The 21,533-nt window shown below is 41.5% G+C and overlaps 1 protein-coding gene across 1 annotated transcript in view; it reads left to right on the top strand.

Moving 5' to 3' along the window:
* The window catches only part of HGF (hepatocyte growth factor), a 240,991-nt gene that overhangs the window by 46,974 nt on the left and 172,484 nt on the right, over nt 1-21,533 (top strand). The window contains exons 5-6 of the mRNA XM_069765151.1: nt 9,201-9,343; nt 18,589-18,709. Of these exons, the coding sequence (XP_069621252.1) occupies nt 9,201-9,343; nt 18,589-18,709 (264 nt within the window). The remainder of the gene's footprint in view (nt 1-9,200; nt 9,344-18,588; nt 18,710-21,533) is intronic.

Here is a 21,533-nt window from a genome sequence, read left to right as displayed (position 1 = left end):
GTCTGGCTAGTAAAATGGCGGACGATCAGCGTTTACAGCGGTACATCCAGCAGCTGGAGGGAAGGTTGGCGGCTCTTGAGCGTTCAACCTCAGCTGTGGATGTTACTGCTGTCGCTGTTCAGGCTGCAAGTGTGGCTGCAGCTACCTTGTCCACTGCCGCTCCTGTACCGACGCTATCTCGCCTCCCGCTACCAGAGAAATTTTCTGGTGACAGTAAGTCCTGTAGGGGTTTCGTGAGTCAGTGCTCAATACATCTCGAGCTTCTGGCCTCTCGTTTCCCTGCAGAGCGGGCTAAGGTGGGCTTTATAATTTCCTTATTGTCGGACAGGGCGTTGCAGTGGGCTACGCCGCTGTGGGAGCGTGGCGATCATGTGGTGCAGAGTGCTCCGTTATTCCTGAGCACTCTGAAACAGGTCTTTCTAGGACCTCGTGTCACCCATGACACGGCGCTCCAACTGTTGGCACTGACTCAGGGCTCGTCCTTGGTCAGCCTTTTTGCCGTCCATTTCCGCACTCTGGCATCTGAGCTGGAGTGGTCGGATAAAGCCCTTATCCCTATATTTTGGAGGGGGCTGGCTGACCACGTTAAGGATGCTCTGGCCACTAGGGAGATTCCCACCACACTGGAGGAGTTAATAGCAGTATCTACTCGCATTGACCTCCGTTTTCACGAGCGGAGGTTAGAGCGAGCCCAGTGTAGGCAGAGGTTTCGGCTGGCTCCCACCTTCGCCAAACCTTTGGAATCTCCAGTTCAGGCTCCTGAGTTCCAGGAACCTAAGGTGGTGTCACGAGCGGGATCTAAGTCCCAGACTGCTCGTGCACTCCAGGGTTGCCATGTTTGCCAACAGTCAGGACATCTTGCCACCAGATGTCATCAGCGGTCGAGGAAACGTCAGCGTCTAGTGGTAGTAGGTGGAGGTGCACTAGACACTGCGACGTTTGCCTCCAAATTGTCCTTTAAGGGGACAATTACCTTTGGCTCATCCTCCCACTCGGTAGATCTCTGCGTGGATTCTGGGGCGGAGGGCAATTTTATGTCTTCTGCCTTCGCCCAACGTCACGCAATACCCCTGGTTATGCTATCCCAACCAGTAACGGTACGAGTGGTGAATGGGTCGACACTCCCCGCACAGATAACACATCAGACCATCCCTGTTACTCTGTCCCTGTCGCCATCCCATCAGGAGATTATTTCTCTGCTCGTCATTCCTGAGGGTTTTGATGAGGTCCTGTTGGGGATACCTTGGCTACGGTACCACTCTCCTCACATCGAGTGGTCCTCAGGCAGAATTCTGGGATGGGGTGAATCATGTGGGGGTAGGTGTCACCGAGAGTGCGTTCAGGTTGCTACTACTGAGGTACCCGCAGATCTATCCTCTCTCCCCAAGCAATATTGGTCTTATGCAGACGTGTTCTCCAAGAAGGCGGCGGAGACCCTTCCGCCCCATCGCCCCTATGACTGTCCTATCGATCTCTTGCCTGGTGCTGAGCCTCCCCGGGGTCGAGTCTATCCATTATCTCTCCCGGAAACGGAGGCAATGTCTCAGTACATACAAGAGAATCTGGCAAGAGGGTTCATCAGGAAGTCAGTGTCACCTGCTGGGGCAGGGTTCTTCTTCGTGCAGAAGAAGAATGGAGAACTACGTCCATGCATAGACTACAGGGGTCTTAATGCTATCACAGTTAAGAACAAGTACCCTTTGCCGTTGATATCTGAGCTTTTCGATAGGCTTCGGGGAGCTAGAGTGTTTACGAAACTAGATCTGCGGGGTGCTTACAATCTGATTCGCATCCGTGAGGGGGACGAGTGGAAAACGGCATTTAACACCAGAGATGGGCATTATGAGTATCTGGTGATGCCCTTCGGGCTCTGTAATGCACCTGCCGTTTTTCAAGACTTTGTCAACGACATCTTCCGGGATATGCTTTCCACCTCGGTTGTAGTCTATCTGGATGATATTCTCATCTTTTCTCCAGATATTGACTCCCACCGGAGAGATGTTGGCAGAGTCTTCGACCTCCTACGGGCAAACTCTCTTTACGCAAAGTTGGAGAAGTGTGTGTTTGAGCAGGAGTCCTTACCTTTCCTGGGCTATATCATCTCCGCCCAGGGATTGGCTATGGATCCTGCCAAACTACAGGCTGTGATGGACTGGCAAGAGCCCCATTCTCTTAAAGCGGTGCAGCGCTTTATGGGGTTCATAAACTATTACCGCCAGTTCATTCCGCACTTCTCAACTCTGGTAGCTCCCTTGGTAGCCCTCACCAAGAAGGGAGCGAATCCCAAATTGTGGTCGGAAGAGGTCTCCAAGGCCTTCACTTCTATTAAGTCCCACTTTGCTAGCGCTCCCATCTTACATCGTCCCGATGTGGATAAGCCATTCCTACTGGAGGTGGATGCCTCGTCCGTTGGTGCTGGAGCAGTCCTCTACCAAAAGGATGCTCAAGGTCGGAAGCATCCATGCTTCTTCTTCTCCAAGACCTTCACGCCAGCGGAGAGGAACTACTCCATCGGTGACAGGGAGTTGCTAGCAATGAAGTTGGCCTTTTCGGAGTGGAGACATCTTCTGGAAGGTGTGCGGTTTCCCTTCCAAGTTTACACGGACCACAAAAATTTGGTCTATTTGCAGACAGCCCAGCGGCTAAATTCTCGCCAGGCCAGATGGTCCCTGTTCTTCTCCCGGTTCCACTTTTCCCTTCATTATCTCGCCGGGGAGAAGAATATCCGTGCTGACGCTCTCTCTCGCTCCCTTATGTCAACTGAGGAGGAGGAAGAGGAGCCTCGGCTTATTGTCCCTTCCGAGAGCCTGAGAACCGTGGCGCCGGTTTCGCTAGAGTCTGTGCCTCCGGGCAAGACTTTTGTGCCCATTAATTTGCGACCGGAGGTTCTCTCTTGGGCTCATTCGTCCAGGGTGGGTGGACACTTTGGGACAAAGAGGACATCTGAGCTACTGGCGAGGACGTACTGGTGGCCGCATATGGTCCGGGATGTCAGGGATTATGTTCTGGCGTGTGTCTCCTGCGCCAAAAATAAATCTCCGCGTCAAAGGCCAGCTGGTTTGCTCTATCCCTTGCCGGTGGCAGATAGGCCCTGGGAGATGGTCGGGATGGACTTTGTTGTGGGTTTGCCCAAGTCTCGCGGCTGTACCATCATTTGGGTCATCACCGATCATTTCTCAAAAATGGTGCATTTGGTGCCGCTGCCGCGGTTACCTTCTGCACGGGCCTTGGCAGCGTTGTTCATTAGACATATCTTCCGCCTACATGGTATGCCAGACAAAATTGTCAGTGACCGGGGTCCCCAGTTTGCGTCTCGGTTCTGGAGAGAGCTCTGTCGTCTTCTCAGTATTGAGTTGAATCTCTCTTCCGCTTATCATCCCGAGACGAATGGGTTGGTAGAGAGGGCCAACCAGACCTTGGTCACATACCTGCGACATTTTGTTTCAGCCAGGCAGGATGACTGGGCATCCTTGCTATCATGGGCAGAGTTTGCACTGAACAACGCCGTAGCCGACTCCACTGGACAAACCCCATTCCTCCTCAACTATGGTCAGCATCCACGGGTACCTGTGCCTATGCCCGTGTCTTCCGCAGACTCCAGGGTGGCAGACTGGGCTGTGGAGGCACGGGATATTTGGGACCGCACTCAGGATGCCATTCGGGCCTCTAAGGAGAGAATGAGGTCCTCCGCTGATGCTCATCGGCGCCCCGCTCCGACCTTTGCTCCTGGCGACTTGGTGTGGCTCTCCGCCCGTAACATCAGGCTGCGAGTTGAGTCCACTAAATTTGCTCCTCGCTACTTGGGTCCATTCAAGGTCCTCGAGCAGGTTAATCCTGTGGTCTATCGTTTGGCCCTTCCACCACGCCTGGGTATCACCGACACCTTTCATGTGTCCCTCTTGAAACCCGTGTATATGTCCCGGTTTTCCGAGTCATCTGCTGGGACATCGGGTTCGTCTACGGACGATTATGAGGTGAACGCTATTTTGGGGTGCAAGGTGGTGCGTGGTAAAAAATTTTATTTGGTGGACTGGAAGGGTTATGGCCCCGAGGACAGGTCCTGGGAGCCTGTTGAGCACATTCGGGCTCCGCAGCTCATTGCTGCCTTCGAACGTAGCGAGGCCCAAGGAGGGGGGGCCCTAGGAGGGGGGGTAATGTTAGGGGTCGAGTTCCCGCTTCTGCACAGGGGGAATCTCGAGCCACTTCCGCTGCGGTCTCCCATTCTTGTCCAGCCGCAGTGGAGCCTGCTCAGCAAGGACGTCGGTCCCAGCATCTTGCTCATTCTCACTCTGTTCTGAGAGTTAGTGCTGCTTCTCCAGTCTCTGCCATTAAAGTCAGTGCTGGTCAGCAGCGAGCGGACTTCTCTGGGACTAAGTCCTTGTCTGCATGTACTGAGCATGCCCAGTGTAAGGTCTCCCGTTGGAGATCGAGGGTCATGTGCTCAGGCTCTGCAGCACATTCCATTGGTCCTCTTGGCAGGTCCTAGAAGGGCAAAAGTGCTGTGGCCACTTCCTGTGCTGCTGCTATATAAACTGCGCATGACCGCACGGCCATGCGCTAGTATTGTCTTACAATTGCTTATGTGTGTATGTTGTGAGTGCAAGTCGTCCTTGGAAACCCCTACCCTATTGAATGTCTGTTCGCGGAAGGTGTATGGCTGCTATCTAGTGCCCGACTTAGCCTACAGCACTAAACACACATCACAGCGTCCTGTAGCTGTGCCTGCCAGTACGGCGCCATGCGCCTGCCTTGCGCTTTCCATACCCGAGTCTGGGTGGTTAGTGGCGTCCGTTAGTGCGGCATCGCTCGCACTCTTGTGCACATAGATTTCTTAAGGTTCTCTACACACCCAGTTGCGGTGTTACGCCAGCAAGGGTCTAATCGGGCTCCAATCCCTTCTGGGGTTTAGTCCGCTGACCACTTGCTCGCGCACTAGTGCGGTACTGCGGTCCTGTGAATTAACAGGATCGCTTTCTTCACGCTGGGTGAGGTTTAACCCACGCGTGTATACTTTAGTGTACCGCCATATGGTCTGCAAATTGCTAGCAGCAGGTTCTCACCTGCACGGTGGACCCCGGACTGCGAACGCACCTTTATCATCTGTCTTGGTGCGTTCCGCCAGTCCTAACACTTAATCTATACATATGAATTACATGAATATTTGTAATAATTGGACCAGATTTTTTTTTTACTCTTTTTTTTGTATTGATAGATATTTTGTGCATGATTATTGGGGCAAATATTTTGCCTGAATCTTTGCTCTGCATTTAGAGATATTTTTACATAGACCATGGCCAGATATATTTAGGTGTTCTTTGACTTCTATGGGAGAGTGTTCTATTCATGTTCTGTTGAAAAGGAAAAAAAAAACTAAATTGTAGTAAAATATGTTTACCGTGAAACCTATTTTAATCAATTGACTAATTTGTGATAACATACTTTAACACAAGCCTTAAACGTTCCATTTTACAAAATTCATAGATCAGGTCTCGAGGTTTTCTCATGTCTAAAAAGATCTTTTTTCTTAGAAGGTCATTTGTTTTCCAATAGATGGAGATAATGTAGGTAAATTAGCTAAAAACAGTTGCTTGGTACTAACAAATTATGGTTATTGAATTACAAAGTGCAAAGGTCCCATTAGTCTTATATGAGATATAGCCTTAGGGTACTATTCTTCAAAATAATTGGTAGGGTTATCCCCTCGGGTAGTCAGCTGCAAAAAGTAAAACTTAAGTCTGGCTAGGCTTTGTGGAACCTGAAGAGGGGGCATGTATGAATTACTGTATGATGTGGAAATAGAATAGAGGAAGAAATAGTCAAATCTGTACATTATAAAATGTATATGTATATAAAGACACACATTTCTGTTTGTTCGTTTGTGTGGGATACCATGTCTTTGGTTGCTAGAATCAATGACTAAAAATTTGCTACTCGATCATTGATGAGACCATACAAATCCATCCATTACTTACTTAAGTTACTGATTCAGCCATTAATTCTGAAAACAGGCTCGTTAGCTACTCTGCAAAAAGTTTATATAATAACAAAAAGGATTTTTTTTTACCTAAAACATTATTTATTAAATGTACATAGATAAAAAGCTTTTAATAAGCCCTAAAACATAAAAATCTAAAAAAAATAGGAATTTGGCAACAGAGCTGTAAGTTTAGCATTGTAAAGATAAATGCAATGAATATGCACTTTGCAAAGATTCCACAAAATAAGCGTGTTTCGCTTATTTAGCTCCTGCTTACTCAGGGAGTCTAGACATAGAGCAATTCATAAGTTTATGGCAAAAATAATCTTACCCATACTATAATGCATTCTCCAAGGAAGCAAGATCTAAACATGTGAAACGTGAATTGGGGATTATGTTTCCGTGGAAACCTTGCATGATGCATTACACTATGGGTAAGAGTATCTTTGCCATATACTTATGAGTTGACACATGTATGTCTGCAAACATAACATACGTTCTGTTCTCTGTGTCTATTATTCGGAGTCTTATATATTCATATTTATTGTACTTACCTTTACGATGCTACCTGCATTGCTCTATTGCCAATGTCCTGGTTTTTGCCATCTTTTATGTTTTTCTGGTTTCTTAAATACTTTTTATATTTGTACATTTGATAAATAATTTTTTTTAGTTCCTTTTTTGTTATTGTATGAATCATTGATAACTATATATATATATATTTTTTTACAAAAGGTCTAGCCTGTTTGCCTGACAATTAGTTTCCAATGCCATTAGCCAATACAGTATGATGCCAGGCTTAGTCTACACGGCTCTAATGCATTCTGCTTTGATTATTATTGTTTTCTCATCATGCTTTACAGTCAGAGATTGCAAAGGTCACCCGACAAATGAAGTAGCCACACGCTATTTTGTTTATTACCCCAAGAAAAATGTCATGATGTCATTAGAACAGACTCATGTGCAGAGAGCAATTAGAATAAAAGAGAGAATTAAACAATTGAACATTTGCTGCTTGTTAATGTGTGGGCTAACATTCACAGAACAACTTCATTGGAACATCTGTTTTTAGGAAGGTGGTTTCCATGTTTATGTCAAGGAACGCATTGTGTAGTAATTTTGGGCTATTTTCTTCATATTTTTTACAAGACAGACTTGTAGTAATGTTCTGTTTTATGTCATTTCCGATCTTGAGAACTGAGAAGCGTAAACTGAGTCAGCCCCTTTCTCCTTAATGACTTATTTCCTCTTTATTCGTATTGGTGTGTACGAGTAAGGTTTAAGGAAAACATTTTTTTTTTTATTTTGGCACTATTTACATTTTTCCCCAGTAGAATACAGATGTATCAGGGCTGAGAACAAGATGTTTTCTTTGGGCTTTTTCAAAGCACCGTAGTATATTAGAGTATTGATTCTCCTTGCTTCAACCCTTCAAAAGATAGGAAGTTCTTGGTGGCAATACTTCCTAGGATGTTTGCAAAATAGATCTTCACAAAGAAGAAAACTATCTCTCTCATTGCTTGCTACATATGTGCCAATTGCTGGTCTCAGAACCCTTTCCTGCATGTACATTATGAGAAGTTGTATGATATTCCTGGTAGATTTACAATACATGATCGTGAGCCTTTGTGATCAGTCAAAGCAGTAAAGTGGTCGTCAACCACAGTCACTCTGCAAAGGCAACAGCCGTGATCAGAGAAAACTCTGGCAATGCCATCTAACCCTATTAGCGGTAGGATTCTTAATATTCACAGTGCGAACAATTGACACCCACAAACGACCTTCTGGTTTAGCTATTGTTGACTACCAAAGCATAATTACAGTAAATATGCTCATTCAGTCTGACCTACATTTTATATGGACATGCAACAATGTAATCAAAATAAATGTATATTGTATGCATACTTTCTAATGAATCTATAAAAAATCCTTAAAGGGAGCTGTCAACTAATTCATGCTGCCTGAACCACGTGCATCATAAAGCAAGGACTGGCTACATCATTGCAGACATATGTTTCACTCTAAAATGCTGCCATATTTCAGAGAAAACATGCTTTAAAGGGAACCTGTCAGCTGATACATGGTACCAAAACTGTGGGCAGCATGTATTAGCCATTGGCTGTACGATCACAGCCATGTATGTTTGTTTCAAAGCATACTTTTACCAGCTGCTAGGGACCGAGCCGTGCCAGCTACTAGTCATACGGGTTAGTCCCTGGCATCTTCACCTCGCCCGCTGGCAGTTACTGGCAAGTCTCTGTCTATACATACACATGGGTAGAGGCTTGTTGGTCACTGTCAATATGTGGGGACCTGCCTGTACGACTAGTTAATAGCATGGCTCGGTCCCCGGTGGGATAAACATACATGGCTGTGATCGCACAGACAGCGGCTGATACATGCTCCCACAGTTTGACAAGTTCCCTTTAAAATGATGGTTGGGAACAAGGTGACTAGGATGACTTGTCACAGAGCCAGTTTCTGACTCATTCTACCCATGGTTCTGGTAGCATAAAAAAGCTGACATGTTCACTTTAAAGGGATTTTCCAGTATTGTGATATTGTTGGCCTATCCTTGGCGAGGTCATCTATATCAGATCAGCAGCTCAGTGGAGGTCAAACATCTGGAAACTGCTACTGACCAGCAGTTACCAGGAATAGTAAAGCTCCATCATTTTGTTGAGTGCTGAATCATCTTCTGTTTACTTGTATAAGAATTTGTTCTACTTGTTCTTCGTGTGCAAATACTAATTATTACATATTGCTTCTATGGAATCTCTACTACAACTTCTACAACTCTTATTTTCTGTAAGCTAAGCATTCTATTTCTTATACTAAATGTTTGCTAGTTTTATGGCTCGTTTGTTTACAAGTTATTTACCAACGTCTAGTGTCTAATTCCAAGACTGCACTTTCCAATGTATATCATTAGCTTTTACCTATGAGAAGAAGCATCTCATCTAATAATATACATTCAGCTGTCACAAGAAGCCTGGTAATTAGTGGTGTTTACAGTGTCAGCTGCTAATTAATATTGCTTATTTTGGGAGCGGTACTATGGCTAATGTTTCCACTGGCATGATTGGCACATGTAGGGCATGGTATTACATGAATAGAGGGCATACTAAAATTTCTTTACATCGGTAGTGCATGCTATATTTTCTTACTAACTATTTTGTCACCACTTACTACAACATGTGCTGTAATGTCATTTTAAAACTAGCTTTTTGCATTCGAGCTACCAAAGTAAAGACCTCAATGAAAACTATTGTCGGAATCCCAAAGGAGAAGAAGGAGGACCTTGGTGTTTTACAAAAAACCCGAAAGTTCGTCATGAAGTGTGTAATATCCCATCATGCTCAGAAGGTAACATTTTAAGAAATGTCATGAAAAGTTGATTAGCATAATATATAGTACTGTTTGCGTATGTGCACACTGAGTCTTATTGACGCGGAAAGTGAGCAGAAACTTCTCTAAAATGTAAAACTCCAAATCCTCCTCAAAAGCTCCAAATTAAAAAATCCTTCTTAAAAACTCGAATCTCAGCTTGCACATATCGTTAGGTGCATTTTACTCCACTGTATAATAGCATGTTTTCCGCTTCTAAATATTAAAAGATCTCAAACACATATCCATATTCTAATTAACCTGAAATATTCATATCCTTTAGTACCTCATTCAAAAGTGCAACACATGGCATGCCACCTATGGTATTAAAATAAAATCCAATGTGTGCTTATGTGTTACCGGGAAATCTGAGTCTGTATCCTTGGATTTCTATTGCAGATTTGCTATATGTAGGCAGCAGATCTTCAGAAATATTTAAAGGAACTTGTCCTGTGGGATCCCAGCCAAAATAAGTAACATGACACTTATTTTTTTATTATTATTTATATGGCAGTTTTTGTCTACCACACAAATCCTTTCCACAAGCAGGGAAAGTACATTTAACACAGATTTAAGCACAACATTTTTCCAAAATTGATGTAAAGTCATCCATGTATAAAGTATATATACAAGTTCATACTGCAGACCCCCAATTGCCATTGTCCATGAAGTCTCAATACCTACTATGCTTGTTAAAAAAATGAAATATGTGAGACTAGTAGGACATACAGGCAAATACTAACTACTCTGCTATTCATTTACAATGTTGCAAACAGATCATGCAATGAGTTTACGCGGCCAAGATTTTTATTACACCAATTCAGAAAATTTACTACTATAAACTAATTCATTTGACTAGAGTAAAGATTAAAGGGATTTTATGTAATCTGATTGTATAATCGCTTTATAAAATAGATGCAGTTAGAATTAATTGAAAGCACAGACATAGTAAAATTGTCCTTTTTAGTCTGTTGGAGGGAAAGAAAAAAGTTTTCCATGTTATGCAGCATTCCAAGGGTACAATAATGCATTTATGACTTCTGGTACTAGGAGTCATTAACCCCTTCGCGACATGCACCGTACTAGTACTGCGCTGCCGGCACTGCATTTGTGCCAGCAGCAGTACTAGTACGGCGCACCGATCACCGCGGTCTTGCGCTGAGCGCCGCGGTGATCGGGTGCGGGTGTCAGCTGTATATGACAGCTGACACCCCGCAGCAATGCCCACGATCGGCGGTAGCGCCGATCGCGGGCATTTAACCCCTCTGATGCCGCTGTCAGTAGAGAGGGAGAGGGAGATCGCGTTGCTCCGGTGACCCGGAAGGAGTCCCCGGATCCAAGATGGCCGCCGGACTCCTTCCGTGTCATGAAATGACCTGGCTAGCCGGCGCTTGCTGAGAGCAGGCGCCGGAAAGCCAGCTAAGCTGCCTGTCAGATCGTTGATCTGACAGAGTGCTATGCACACTGTCAGATCAACGATCTGATCTAATACAGTGATGTCCCACCCTGGGACAATGGTACAAAGTAAAAAAAAAAAAATAGAATGTATAAAAAAAATTACAAAAAATCGCCAAATAAAGAAAAAAAAAATTTCCCAGTAAATCCATTTATTTATGTAAATTAAAAAAAAACAATAAAAGTACACATATTTGGTATCGCCGCGTCTGTAACGACCCGCTCTATAAAACTATCCCACTAGTTAACCCCTTCAGTGAACACCGCAAAAAAAAAAAAAAAACAAGGCAAAAAACATTGCTTTATTATCATACAGGCGAACAGAAAGTGGAATAACACGCGATCAAAACGACGGATGTAAATAACCATGGTACCGCTGAAAACGTCATCTTGTCCCGCAAAAAAAAGCCGCCATACAGCATCATCAGCAGAAAAATAAATAAGTTATAGCTCTCAGAATAAAGCGATGCAAAAACAATTATTTTTTTATATAAAATAGTTTTTATTGTGTAAAAGTGCCAAAACATTAAAAAAATGATATATATGAGGTATCGCTGTAATCATACTGACCTGAAGAATAAAGCTTCTTTATCAATTTTACCACACGTGGAACGGTATAAACGCCCCCCCTAAAAGAATTTCAGGAATTGCTGGTTTTTGTTCATTCCGCCTCATAAAAATCGGAATAAAAAGCGATCAAAAAATGACATCTGCCCGAAAATGTTACCAATAAAAACGTCAACTCGTCCTGCAAAAAACAAGATCTCACATGACTCTGTGGGCCAAAATATGGATAAATTATAGCTCTCAAAATGTGGTGATGCAAAAACTATTTTTTGCAATAAAAAAAAAAGTCTTTTAGTGTGTGACGGCTGCCAACCCTAAAAATCCGCCAAAAAAACCGCTATAAAAGTAAATCAAACCCCGCTTCATCACCCCCTTAGTTAGGGAAAAATAATAAAATGTAAAAAAAATGTATTTATTTCCATTTTCCCATTAGGGTTAGGGCTAGGGTTAGGACTAGGGTTAGGGCTAGGGTTAGGGTTAGGGCTAGGGTTAGGGTTGGGGTTGGGGCTAGGGTTAGGGTTACCATTGGGATTAGGGTTAGGGGTGTTGTTGGATTAGGGTTTCAGTTAGAATTGGGGGGTTTCCACTGTTTAGGCACATCAGGGGCTCTCCAAACGCGACATGGCCTCCGATCTCAATTCCAGCCAATTCTGCTTTGAAAAAGTAAAACAGTGCTTCTTTCCTTCCGAGTTCTCCTGTGCGCCCAAACAGTGGTTCCCCCCAACATATGGGGTATCAGCATTCTCAGGACAAGTTTGACAACAACTTTTGGGGTCTAATTTGTCCTGTTACCCATGGGAAAATAAAAACGTGGGGGCTAAAATATCATTTTCGTGGAAAAAAAATATTTTTTATTTTCACGGCTCTGCGTTATAAACTGTAGTGAAACACTTGTTGGTTCAAAGCTCTCACAACACATCTAGATAAGTTCCTTGGGGGGTCTAATTTCCAATATGGGGTCACTTGTGGGGGGTTTCTACTGTTTAGGTACATCAGGGGCTCTGCAAATGCAACATGACACCTGCAGACCAATCCATCTAAGTCTGCATTTCAAACGGCGCTCCTTCCCTTCCGAGCTCTGCCATGCACTCAAACGGTGGTTCCCCCCAACATATGGGGTATCAGCATACTCAGGACAAATTGGACAATAACTTTTGTGGTCCAATTTCTCCTGTTACCCTTGGCGAAAAAAAAAATGCGGGCTAAAACATCATTTTGTGGAAAGAAAAAATGATTTTTTAATTTTCACACCGCTACATTCTAAACTTTAGTGAAACAATTGGGGGTTAAAAGTGCTCTCCACACATCTAGATAAGTTCCTTAGGGGGTCTTCTTTCCAAAATGGGGTCACTTGTGGGGGGTTTCCACTGTTAAGGCACGTCAGGGGCTCTCCAAATGCGACATGGGTTCCGATCTCAATTCCAGCCAATTTTGCATTGAAAAGTCAAATGGCACTCCTTCCCTTCCGAGCTCTGCCATGCGCTCAAACAGTGGTTTATCCCCATATATGAAGTATCGGTGTACTCAGGACAAATTGCACAACAACTTTTGGGGTCCAATTTATCCTGTTACCCTTGGGGAAAAAAAATTGGGGGCAAAAAGATCATTTTTTGTGAAAATTAATAAGAATTATTTTTTACGGCTCTACATTATAAACTTCTGTGAAGCACGTGGAGGTTTAAAGTGCTCACCACACATCTAGATTAGTTCCTTAGAGGGTCTACTTTCCAAAATGGTGTCACTTGTGGGGGTTTGCACTGTTTAGGCACATCAGGGGCTCTCCAATCGTGACATGGGCTCCAATTTCAATTCCAGCAAATCTTGCAGTGGAAAGTCAAATGGCGCTCCTTCCCTTCCGAGCTCTGCCATGTGCCCAAACAGTGGTTTACCCCCACATATGGGGTATCGGCGTACTCAGGACCAATTGTACAAGGCCTTTGGTGTCCAATTTCTCCTGTTACCCTTGGTAAAATGAAACAAATTGGACCTGAAGTAAAAATTTTGTGAAAAAAAAGTTAAATGTTAAATTTTTTTTTAACGTTCAAAAAATTCCTGTGAAGCACCTGAAGGGTTAATAAACTTTTTGAATGTGGTTTTGAGTACCTTGAGGGGTGCAGTTTTTAGAATGGTGTCACTTTTGGGCATTTTCTGTCATATAGACCCCTCAAAGTCACTTCAAGTGTGAGGTGGTCCGTAAAAAAAATGTTTGTGCAAATTTTGTTGCAAAAATGAGAAATCGCTGGTCAACTTTTAACCCTTATAACTCCCTAACAAAAAAAAATTATGTTTCCAAAATTGTGCTGATGTAAAGTAGACATGTGGGAAATGTTGTTTATTAACTATATTGTGTGATATAACTCTCTAATTTAAGGGCATAAAAACTAAAAGTTTCAAAATTGCTAATATTTCATAATTTCTGACACATTTTTGTTTTTTTCACAAATAAATGCAAGTCATATCGAAGAAGTTTTACCACTTTCATGAAGTACAATATGTCACGAGAAAACAATGTCAGAATCACCAAGATCCGTTGAAGCGTTTCAGAGTTATGACCTCATAAAGTGACAGTAGTCAGAATTGTAAAAATTGGCCCTGTCACTTAGGTGAAAACAGGCTTTGGGGTGAAGGGGTTAATGCTTTTCCTATTATGCCTGTTGGAGATGAGCAAATCAATAAAAATTAAAATTTGCCTTCTATCCTCGGAAATTCTATTCATAGAAAAGTTATTTAATGTCCCTCATTATGTTCTGTGGATTCTCTACATCATAAAGACATAAGATGTAAAAAAAAAAGAAAAAAAATCCCTATTCCCACCTCTATGGTCCTCACCGCCGCTCATGCTGAAATCTGTGCCCAAATCATGGGGCACGCTATGACTTCATGACACCATGACCTTTCACATGCTTGTGCAAAATTCATCTCAAGCTGTGATGAACCGATAATGTGGCGAAGAACAAATCATTGATGCGAAGGGGCCGTAGAGGTGAATGGTAAGCTGATTATAAGGATTTTTTTTTTTACATTTTGATGTTGGTGTGGTTGCTTCCACCAATGTATGCCTATAAACCTATACTTGAACAATATACAATATTTGAACCAAACATAAAGCTTTTGGTGATCTGGTTAGTCTGATTTGAAGTCACATGATCTAGAATAATAGCAGATTGGCACTTCATACTGTTGAAGACAGCAATTGATACTGTATGTTTTGCACTATGAAACGCACTTTTTCCCCCAAAAATATGGGTGGAAATAGTCTAAATGTAGCTTACCAGAGGTCCGAAGTCAGTAGAGCGGGGTCACAGGAGGCATTTGCAGGTTCACTGCTGCAGGAAGCCGGCAGTGGCAGGAGTGGGTCAGTGCTGTGGACTATGGGCTAAGAGGAGGGGGTGTCCTGACAGTGAAAGGTAGGAATGGAGTCCCTCTTGTGCACATTGGCCTCACAGTGGTCTTCAGGAAAATGATGAGCAGAGATCTTTATGTACACATGTGCCATCTTTACTGAAGACCGCCATAAGAACAATGTGCGCAGCAGAGACCCCACACCTGTCTCACACCACTGAGACACCCCCTTCTCCTAGCCCAGGGCCTGCAGCATCGCCCCACTCCTTCTGTCAGATGACATAAATGTGACACTCCTGCTGCCTCCTGATACCCCACCACCCCCTTTATAAGCTAGATTCGGGCTGTAAGACGCACCTATAACCCCCCTACCCCCATGAAATGCACAAATCCTGATGGTGTGTTGAATATATTTTTTTCCTATTTTCCTCCTCTAAACTTGGGGTACTTTTTATGGTCCGGTGCTTCTTGCAGGCCCAAAAAATAATGATGCACCTACATTATATTAGATACATATTTAGAAAGGATTAGACATTTTTTGCTGGGAGTGCTTCTATAATAGGTAGAAGCTCTAAGTGAGTATGGTTACAGTATCACAATTCAAAAGGATTGCTCTCTTTACAGAAGCAAATAGAGCCACAAAAGTCTGCATAGAAGCTGAAGACACAAACAATGAGAACATTTAAACCAAGACTATTTATAAGAATGTGTTTTTATTTTTGGTTGTATTGGAGTAATATAAATATGATTGCAAGGGTGAGCATTAAAGATGTGTGGATCAGGCAAAATTCAAATTCACCTATTTGCATTGCAGTTATTCTTTGTGAATTGAATACCCATTAATATACTCTGAATTCTTTTTTTTGTGCTTCTTATCACTTGCACGAATTACTGAATTTCTAGGCCTCTTTCCAATAGGCCTAGACTTCTGACTCTGATGTCTGGGACATTTCTGGGCAAACGTGCATAAGGTCGCAACATCATGATGTCAGGACATGTGCCGTGACCTTCATGCACATGTGCAGAATTTCCTGGTCCTCATAAGAGCTAAGTGTCCCAGCTTAGCATCAAGATCTCCAGGGACTCATACTTGGCTCTGGTGATAAGAAGATGTGCTGAGGACCAGAAAGGGATAGTGCAGAGTGGAGGGGCCAGAGAGGTGAGCGGTTAGGCGAGCATAAGTAATTTTTAACTTTTTTTTAACCTTTTAATGGCATTTCATGGTTCAGCAAAAAGGCACCATATTGCTTAATCCCCATGGGAAAAAATCACTAAAACATCCACGTTTTAGAGAATGTAGGTTTTTGTAATACTTAATTAGAATGCAATCAAACTCAAATATATTTTCTTAACTCTAGTGAACATATGTTTTATCGCACCAGAAATCTTTTGATAAAAAAATAAACATAAACAGCATTTATTTGTAAGCACGCAAGAATACAAGTTCGAAAACATTCTATCAGCACTGCGTTTCGTTTGCTTTATGACAATTAAATTCCATGGTTTGGGTGTATTATTCTCTAAATCCAAACCAGGTGGTATTGTAGAAACACAATGGTTACAGGCATATGTTTTTTTTATGTCTTACAACATCTAAATAAAAATGTGATAAAAATGGTTTTAATAGTTTTAATGGCAACATCTTCTGTAAGTAATCACGTTTGCAGCTTAAAGAGTTGTACTTTATTTATTACATCATTTTAGATTCATAGCTGATGGCATGTTTTCTGTTTTATGTGAGGGAGTTAACTTAATGGCCGGTTCATTCTCATGAGAGTGAATCTTCCCCAGATTTATTTCAATTGGTCAAATTTTTTTTAGACCTGCCATTATTATTTTATTTAAAGAATGGGACCAGAACTGGTGGGGTCCACTGAAAAACTATTATAATGTGCTTCGCACATATAGAAATCAACATGAAACAATAGTCACATTTTTCTTTTTTGTTAGAATAGATAAACAAATTGAAAGATCAAAAATTAGTACATACATCAGTTTTTGATTTTCAGCTTGTGTCAATAGTGATAGTAAAAAAAGATTTACAATAAATCAAAATTCTTTAATGTTGATCCAAATTTATCATTTCACTTAGATCAAGAAAATAACGATGCAGCTTCACAATGAAAAAATGAAATGAACATTATTGCAAGCACAATTAGTAAATGTAAATTTTGATCTTGCAACATATCTTTTCAATGTTGACCTTTCTGCTTTGCTTACAGCTCAACCTTAAGGTACCGTCACACTCAGCGACGCTGCAGCGATATAGACAACGATCCGACCTAAACTAGATCACTGGAGCGTCGCTGTTTAGGTCGCTGTAGAGATGTCAAACACAGCAACTCCAGAACGATGCAGGAGTGATCCAGTGACGTAACAGCGACTCACTTATCGTTCTTGCTCCATGTAAAAACGTTGCTGGCGTCGTTGCTTTTGATGTCAAACATGACGATACACGCCGATCTAATGACCAAATAAAGTTCTGGACTTCTAGCTCCGACCAGCGATGTCACAGCGGGATCCAGATAGCTGCTGCGTGTCAAACACAACGAGATCGCTATCCAGGACGCTGCAACGTCACAGATTGTTGTCGTTCTCATTGCAAAGTTGCTGAGTGTGATGGTACCTTTAGTCTGCTGCTAGATGTCAATAGTTAATCCTATCTGCAATGCATAGTTGTGCTCTATGAATCACTGCTTGTAAATGGTAGCAATAAACCTTACTAAGGATTTCGATTTTTGAACCACCAATTATTTGACTGTGGTTTGAGAAATCTTTCTGTGTAAAGGAACCTTAAAGATGGGGCACTCATTTATTTTAACTCCTCTTATTTTTCCTCCTCTTTTTTTTTCCAGAGCTATAACTTTATTATTTTTAAATTGACATATTATGAAATGTGAAGGGATTTAGGTCATAAGTGAATCAATACAGCCAATCTAAAGCAACCAATGTAGCTTTAATTTCTTCTAGAAACCTTTAGTATTTTAATTACATTACAATAAGCCAAATCGACATATTTTCTGCTTATAAGAAATAAATGTTACTGTTTCGAAAGGGGTTGTCTCATGAGTACCAAATCTTTAGAAATAGGATTCATCCGAATAATTAGCGGATTGCTCCAGGTTCATCCTCTTCAAACCCACCGATCTATTGTGTAATTACTATTGAAAGCCATTTCTCTCCATACATTTCCCTTAGAACTGCTGCTCCAGGGCAAATTGATTGAATGGCAACCATCCAAATAAATGACTAACCAAATAATACCTTGACAGGCTTGCTCCTCCGGAGTGTCAGCCAAACTTGCATAGCTGCTCACCATTATGGTTCAAAGAGGGGCTTCCAAATAGGGAAAGGCAACTGTATTCTTTACTCAGTAATAAATAAAAATGTTTTATTGTTTTTAGGTCTGTAAGTGCACAAATATACACAAGAATAGCGCAGAACATATGTGTTACCATGTGCTGCCAATTATCCTTAAAAAAGAGCAAAAGCAAATTCTTGAAATAGGATCTATATTAACAAAGGAGAAATGGATTCTTAAGAAAAGCCATTATAACTTGTTCTGCTTTCTGTGCCTAATTCAACCCATGGAAATAAAATAAACTAATTTGACATCCTAAATACAAAACATAATAATATATCATTCAAGTGCAATTCCTAATAGAGAATTTGAAGTTTCATTGAAGTGAATGTTTTTGGCGGATGATTTCTATAAGATCTTTTATTAATCTTCATTGAATTGCTTGGTTGAACTTGATGTCTTTGAGAAGTTGAATGCACATATTACATTTTTATTACATTTCAGTTTCAATTGATCCATTGAAATGTGTCTTTATCCATTCAATGTTTGATTATTTCAGTGGAATGTGTGACTTGCAATGGTGAACACTACAGAGGACCAATGGATTACACAGAGACAGGAAAAGAATGCCAGAGATGGGATTTGCAAAGGCCACATAAACACAAGTTTCGCCCAGAGCGGTAAGGATTGTAGACAAACAATTCAGTGTTATAAAAATGCTTCTATCTGGTGACTAATGTGCAAATGCAAGAAATACCGATGTGTGTGCAAATGTATTCAACAAAGAAAACTTTTATTTTGAGCATTTAGCTCAACTTCCATCCGAAAACATAAAGATACATGTCAGAAAACCTTAACACCTGTCCTCGACATCATAGTACGGCAAATGAAAATGTTATCCATAAATGCCAGATGCAATTATGGCTCTGGCTACACTTATGCCTCTCACTTCAGTTCTGCCTATAGACATGAAACACTTTGATGTTCTTTTCAGAAGTTAATTGGTTTCATTCATTTATTTTATATTCTTCATTTTGTTTGGTTCTATCATCTTGTACACATTATACACCAACAATGTCATTGCTTTGTTATGACTGTTCTACTTTGAAAAAAATGTTTTTTAACCCCTTCAAGATGCAATCCTTTTTCATTTTTGCGTTTTCATTTTTCGCTCCCCACCTTCCCAGAGCCATAACTTTTTTATTTTTCTGTCAATATGGCCTAATGAGGGCTAATTTTTTGCAGGACGAGTTGTACTTTTGAACGACGCCATTGGTTTTACCATGTCTTGTACTAAAAAGCGGGAAAAAAATTTCAAGTGTGGTGAAATTGCAAAAAAATTACCATCCCACACTGTTTTTTGCTTGGCTTTTTTGCTAGGTTTACTAAATGCTAAAACTGACCTGCTATTATGATTCTCCAGGTCATTATGAGTTCATAGACACCAAACATGTCTAAGTTATTTTTTATCTAAGTGGTGAAAAAAAATTCCAAGCTTTGCTAAAAAAAAAAAATATTGCGCCATTTTCCAATACCCATAGCGTTTCCATTTTCGGGATCTTGGGTCGGGTGAGGGCTTATTTTTTGTGTGCTGAGCTGTTGTTTTTAATTATATCACTTTTATGCAGATTCGTTGTTTTGATGGCCCATTATTGCATTTTAATGCAATGTCGCGGCGACCAAAGAAACGCAATTCTGGGGTTTTGAATTTTTTTCTCCCTACGCTATTTAGCGATCAGGTTAATCCTTTTTTTTAATTGCTAGATCAGGCGATTCTGAAGGCGGCGATAACAAATATGTGTATATTTGATTTTTTTAATTGTTTCATTTTGAATGGGGCGAAAGGGGGGTGAATTAAACTTTTATATTTTTTTCACATTTTTTAAAACTTTTTTTTTAACTTTTGCCATGCTTTAATAGCCTCTATGGGAAGCTAGAAGCTGGCAAAACTGGATCGCTCCTATGCAGGTGAATTACAGACTTGCTGTGAGCGCCGACCACAGGGTGGCACTCACAGCAAGCTGGCATCACCAACCAAAGAGGTCTCAAGGAGACCTCAGGTAGTCATTCTGACGCATCGCTGACCCTGATCACATGACGGGGGTCCACGATGCATGCATTTCTGGCCCGATGGCCAGAAGCAGTAGTTAAATGCCATTGTCAGTGCTTGACAGCGCATTTAACTAGTTCATAGCGGCAGGTGAATCACGATTCCACCTGTCGCTATTGCGCACATGTCAGCTATACAAAACAGCTGAAATATCGCGACTTTGATGTGGGCTCAGCGCCGGAGCCCACATCAAAGGGGGAGACACGACATGTGCAGTACTAGAATGGCGCGTGTCGTGAAGGGGTTAATGGACTTACTAAACATCATGTCATAATTAGGCAGGTATTTGTCTTTGCAAGGTTAAGTGAATGTAGTCTATACAAGTGTATCCATGCAGTATGTGCTAGTAGTTGCTTGCACTTTAATGTTTTTGGGGAGGAGCATGTCATGTATTTGATTTAAAGGGAACCTGTGACCATGAAAATTCAGTTCAATCTGCAGGCACCATATTATAGAGCAGGGGGAGCTGAGCAGATTGATGTATAGTTCTGTGAGAAAATATTCAGTACAATTTTTTTTTTAATTCATTTAAACCTCTGTTCTTTTTGGAAATTTCAGAGGTCCTATCAGTGACTGACCGCTCTCTCTGTATGTACACTTATACAAACAAAGCTGTCAGTCACTGATAGGACTGCCTACTGGACAAAGAATTAAATGAATAAAACACAGTTTATACAGAATATTTTATCACAAATCTATGTATCAGTCTACTCAGCTCCCCTTGCTCTATAACATAGTGCCAGCATATTGGACTGTATTTTCATGTTGACAAGTTCCCTTTAAATCTAAGTATTTAGTTTTAGGCCTATTAAAGAGAAAAAATATATTCTACGACTAAGGGCTACGGCCACAAAGGCATAAGAATGCTACATGATTTTATCATCTGTCTAGACTAAAAAAATTTTAAAAGAATGAAATAAAGAAGATTTTTTTTATTGAAATTCAGATTGCTGATCCAATTTTCTTTCCTAAAGAGAAATAATGTCTGCAATTTTTCAGATTTTTTAACGTCTTTGGGGTGGCCATCTTGAAAAGCTGTTTTTTTCCTGTCTACACCGTACACCACCACGTGTGCTTTTTGGCAGCTACGAGATAATTAACAAAGAAAGAGCACAGTTTATTACAGACTTTCCTGATGGAGTCAAGCTTCCCAGAAATTAGGAAGTGACAATGGAAAGTTGTTATTAAATCCCCCACACTCTGTTGATTATGTCCCAGTCTACACAGCAAAGCTAACATTTAAGCTGGAGAAAACAGGAAATGTCACTTTTCTGCATGTGCTCTTGTGATCATTGTCAATCTAAAATATTTCAGGAGAACCTGCAGTACATTTAAGTAATACTAGCTTGATTTCATGTTATCTCACATTTAAAATGTGAAATTTCTCATTGTCA

Source organism: Ranitomeya imitator, chromosome 4, assembly GCF_032444005.1.
Source record: "Ranitomeya imitator isolate aRanImi1 chromosome 4, aRanImi1.pri, whole genome shotgun sequence".
NCBI lineage: Eukaryota > Metazoa > Chordata > Amphibia > Anura > Dendrobatidae > Ranitomeya > Ranitomeya imitator.
Note: the sequence above shows the minus strand (reverse complement) of the source record. Positions and strands in the feature narration are given on the sequence as shown.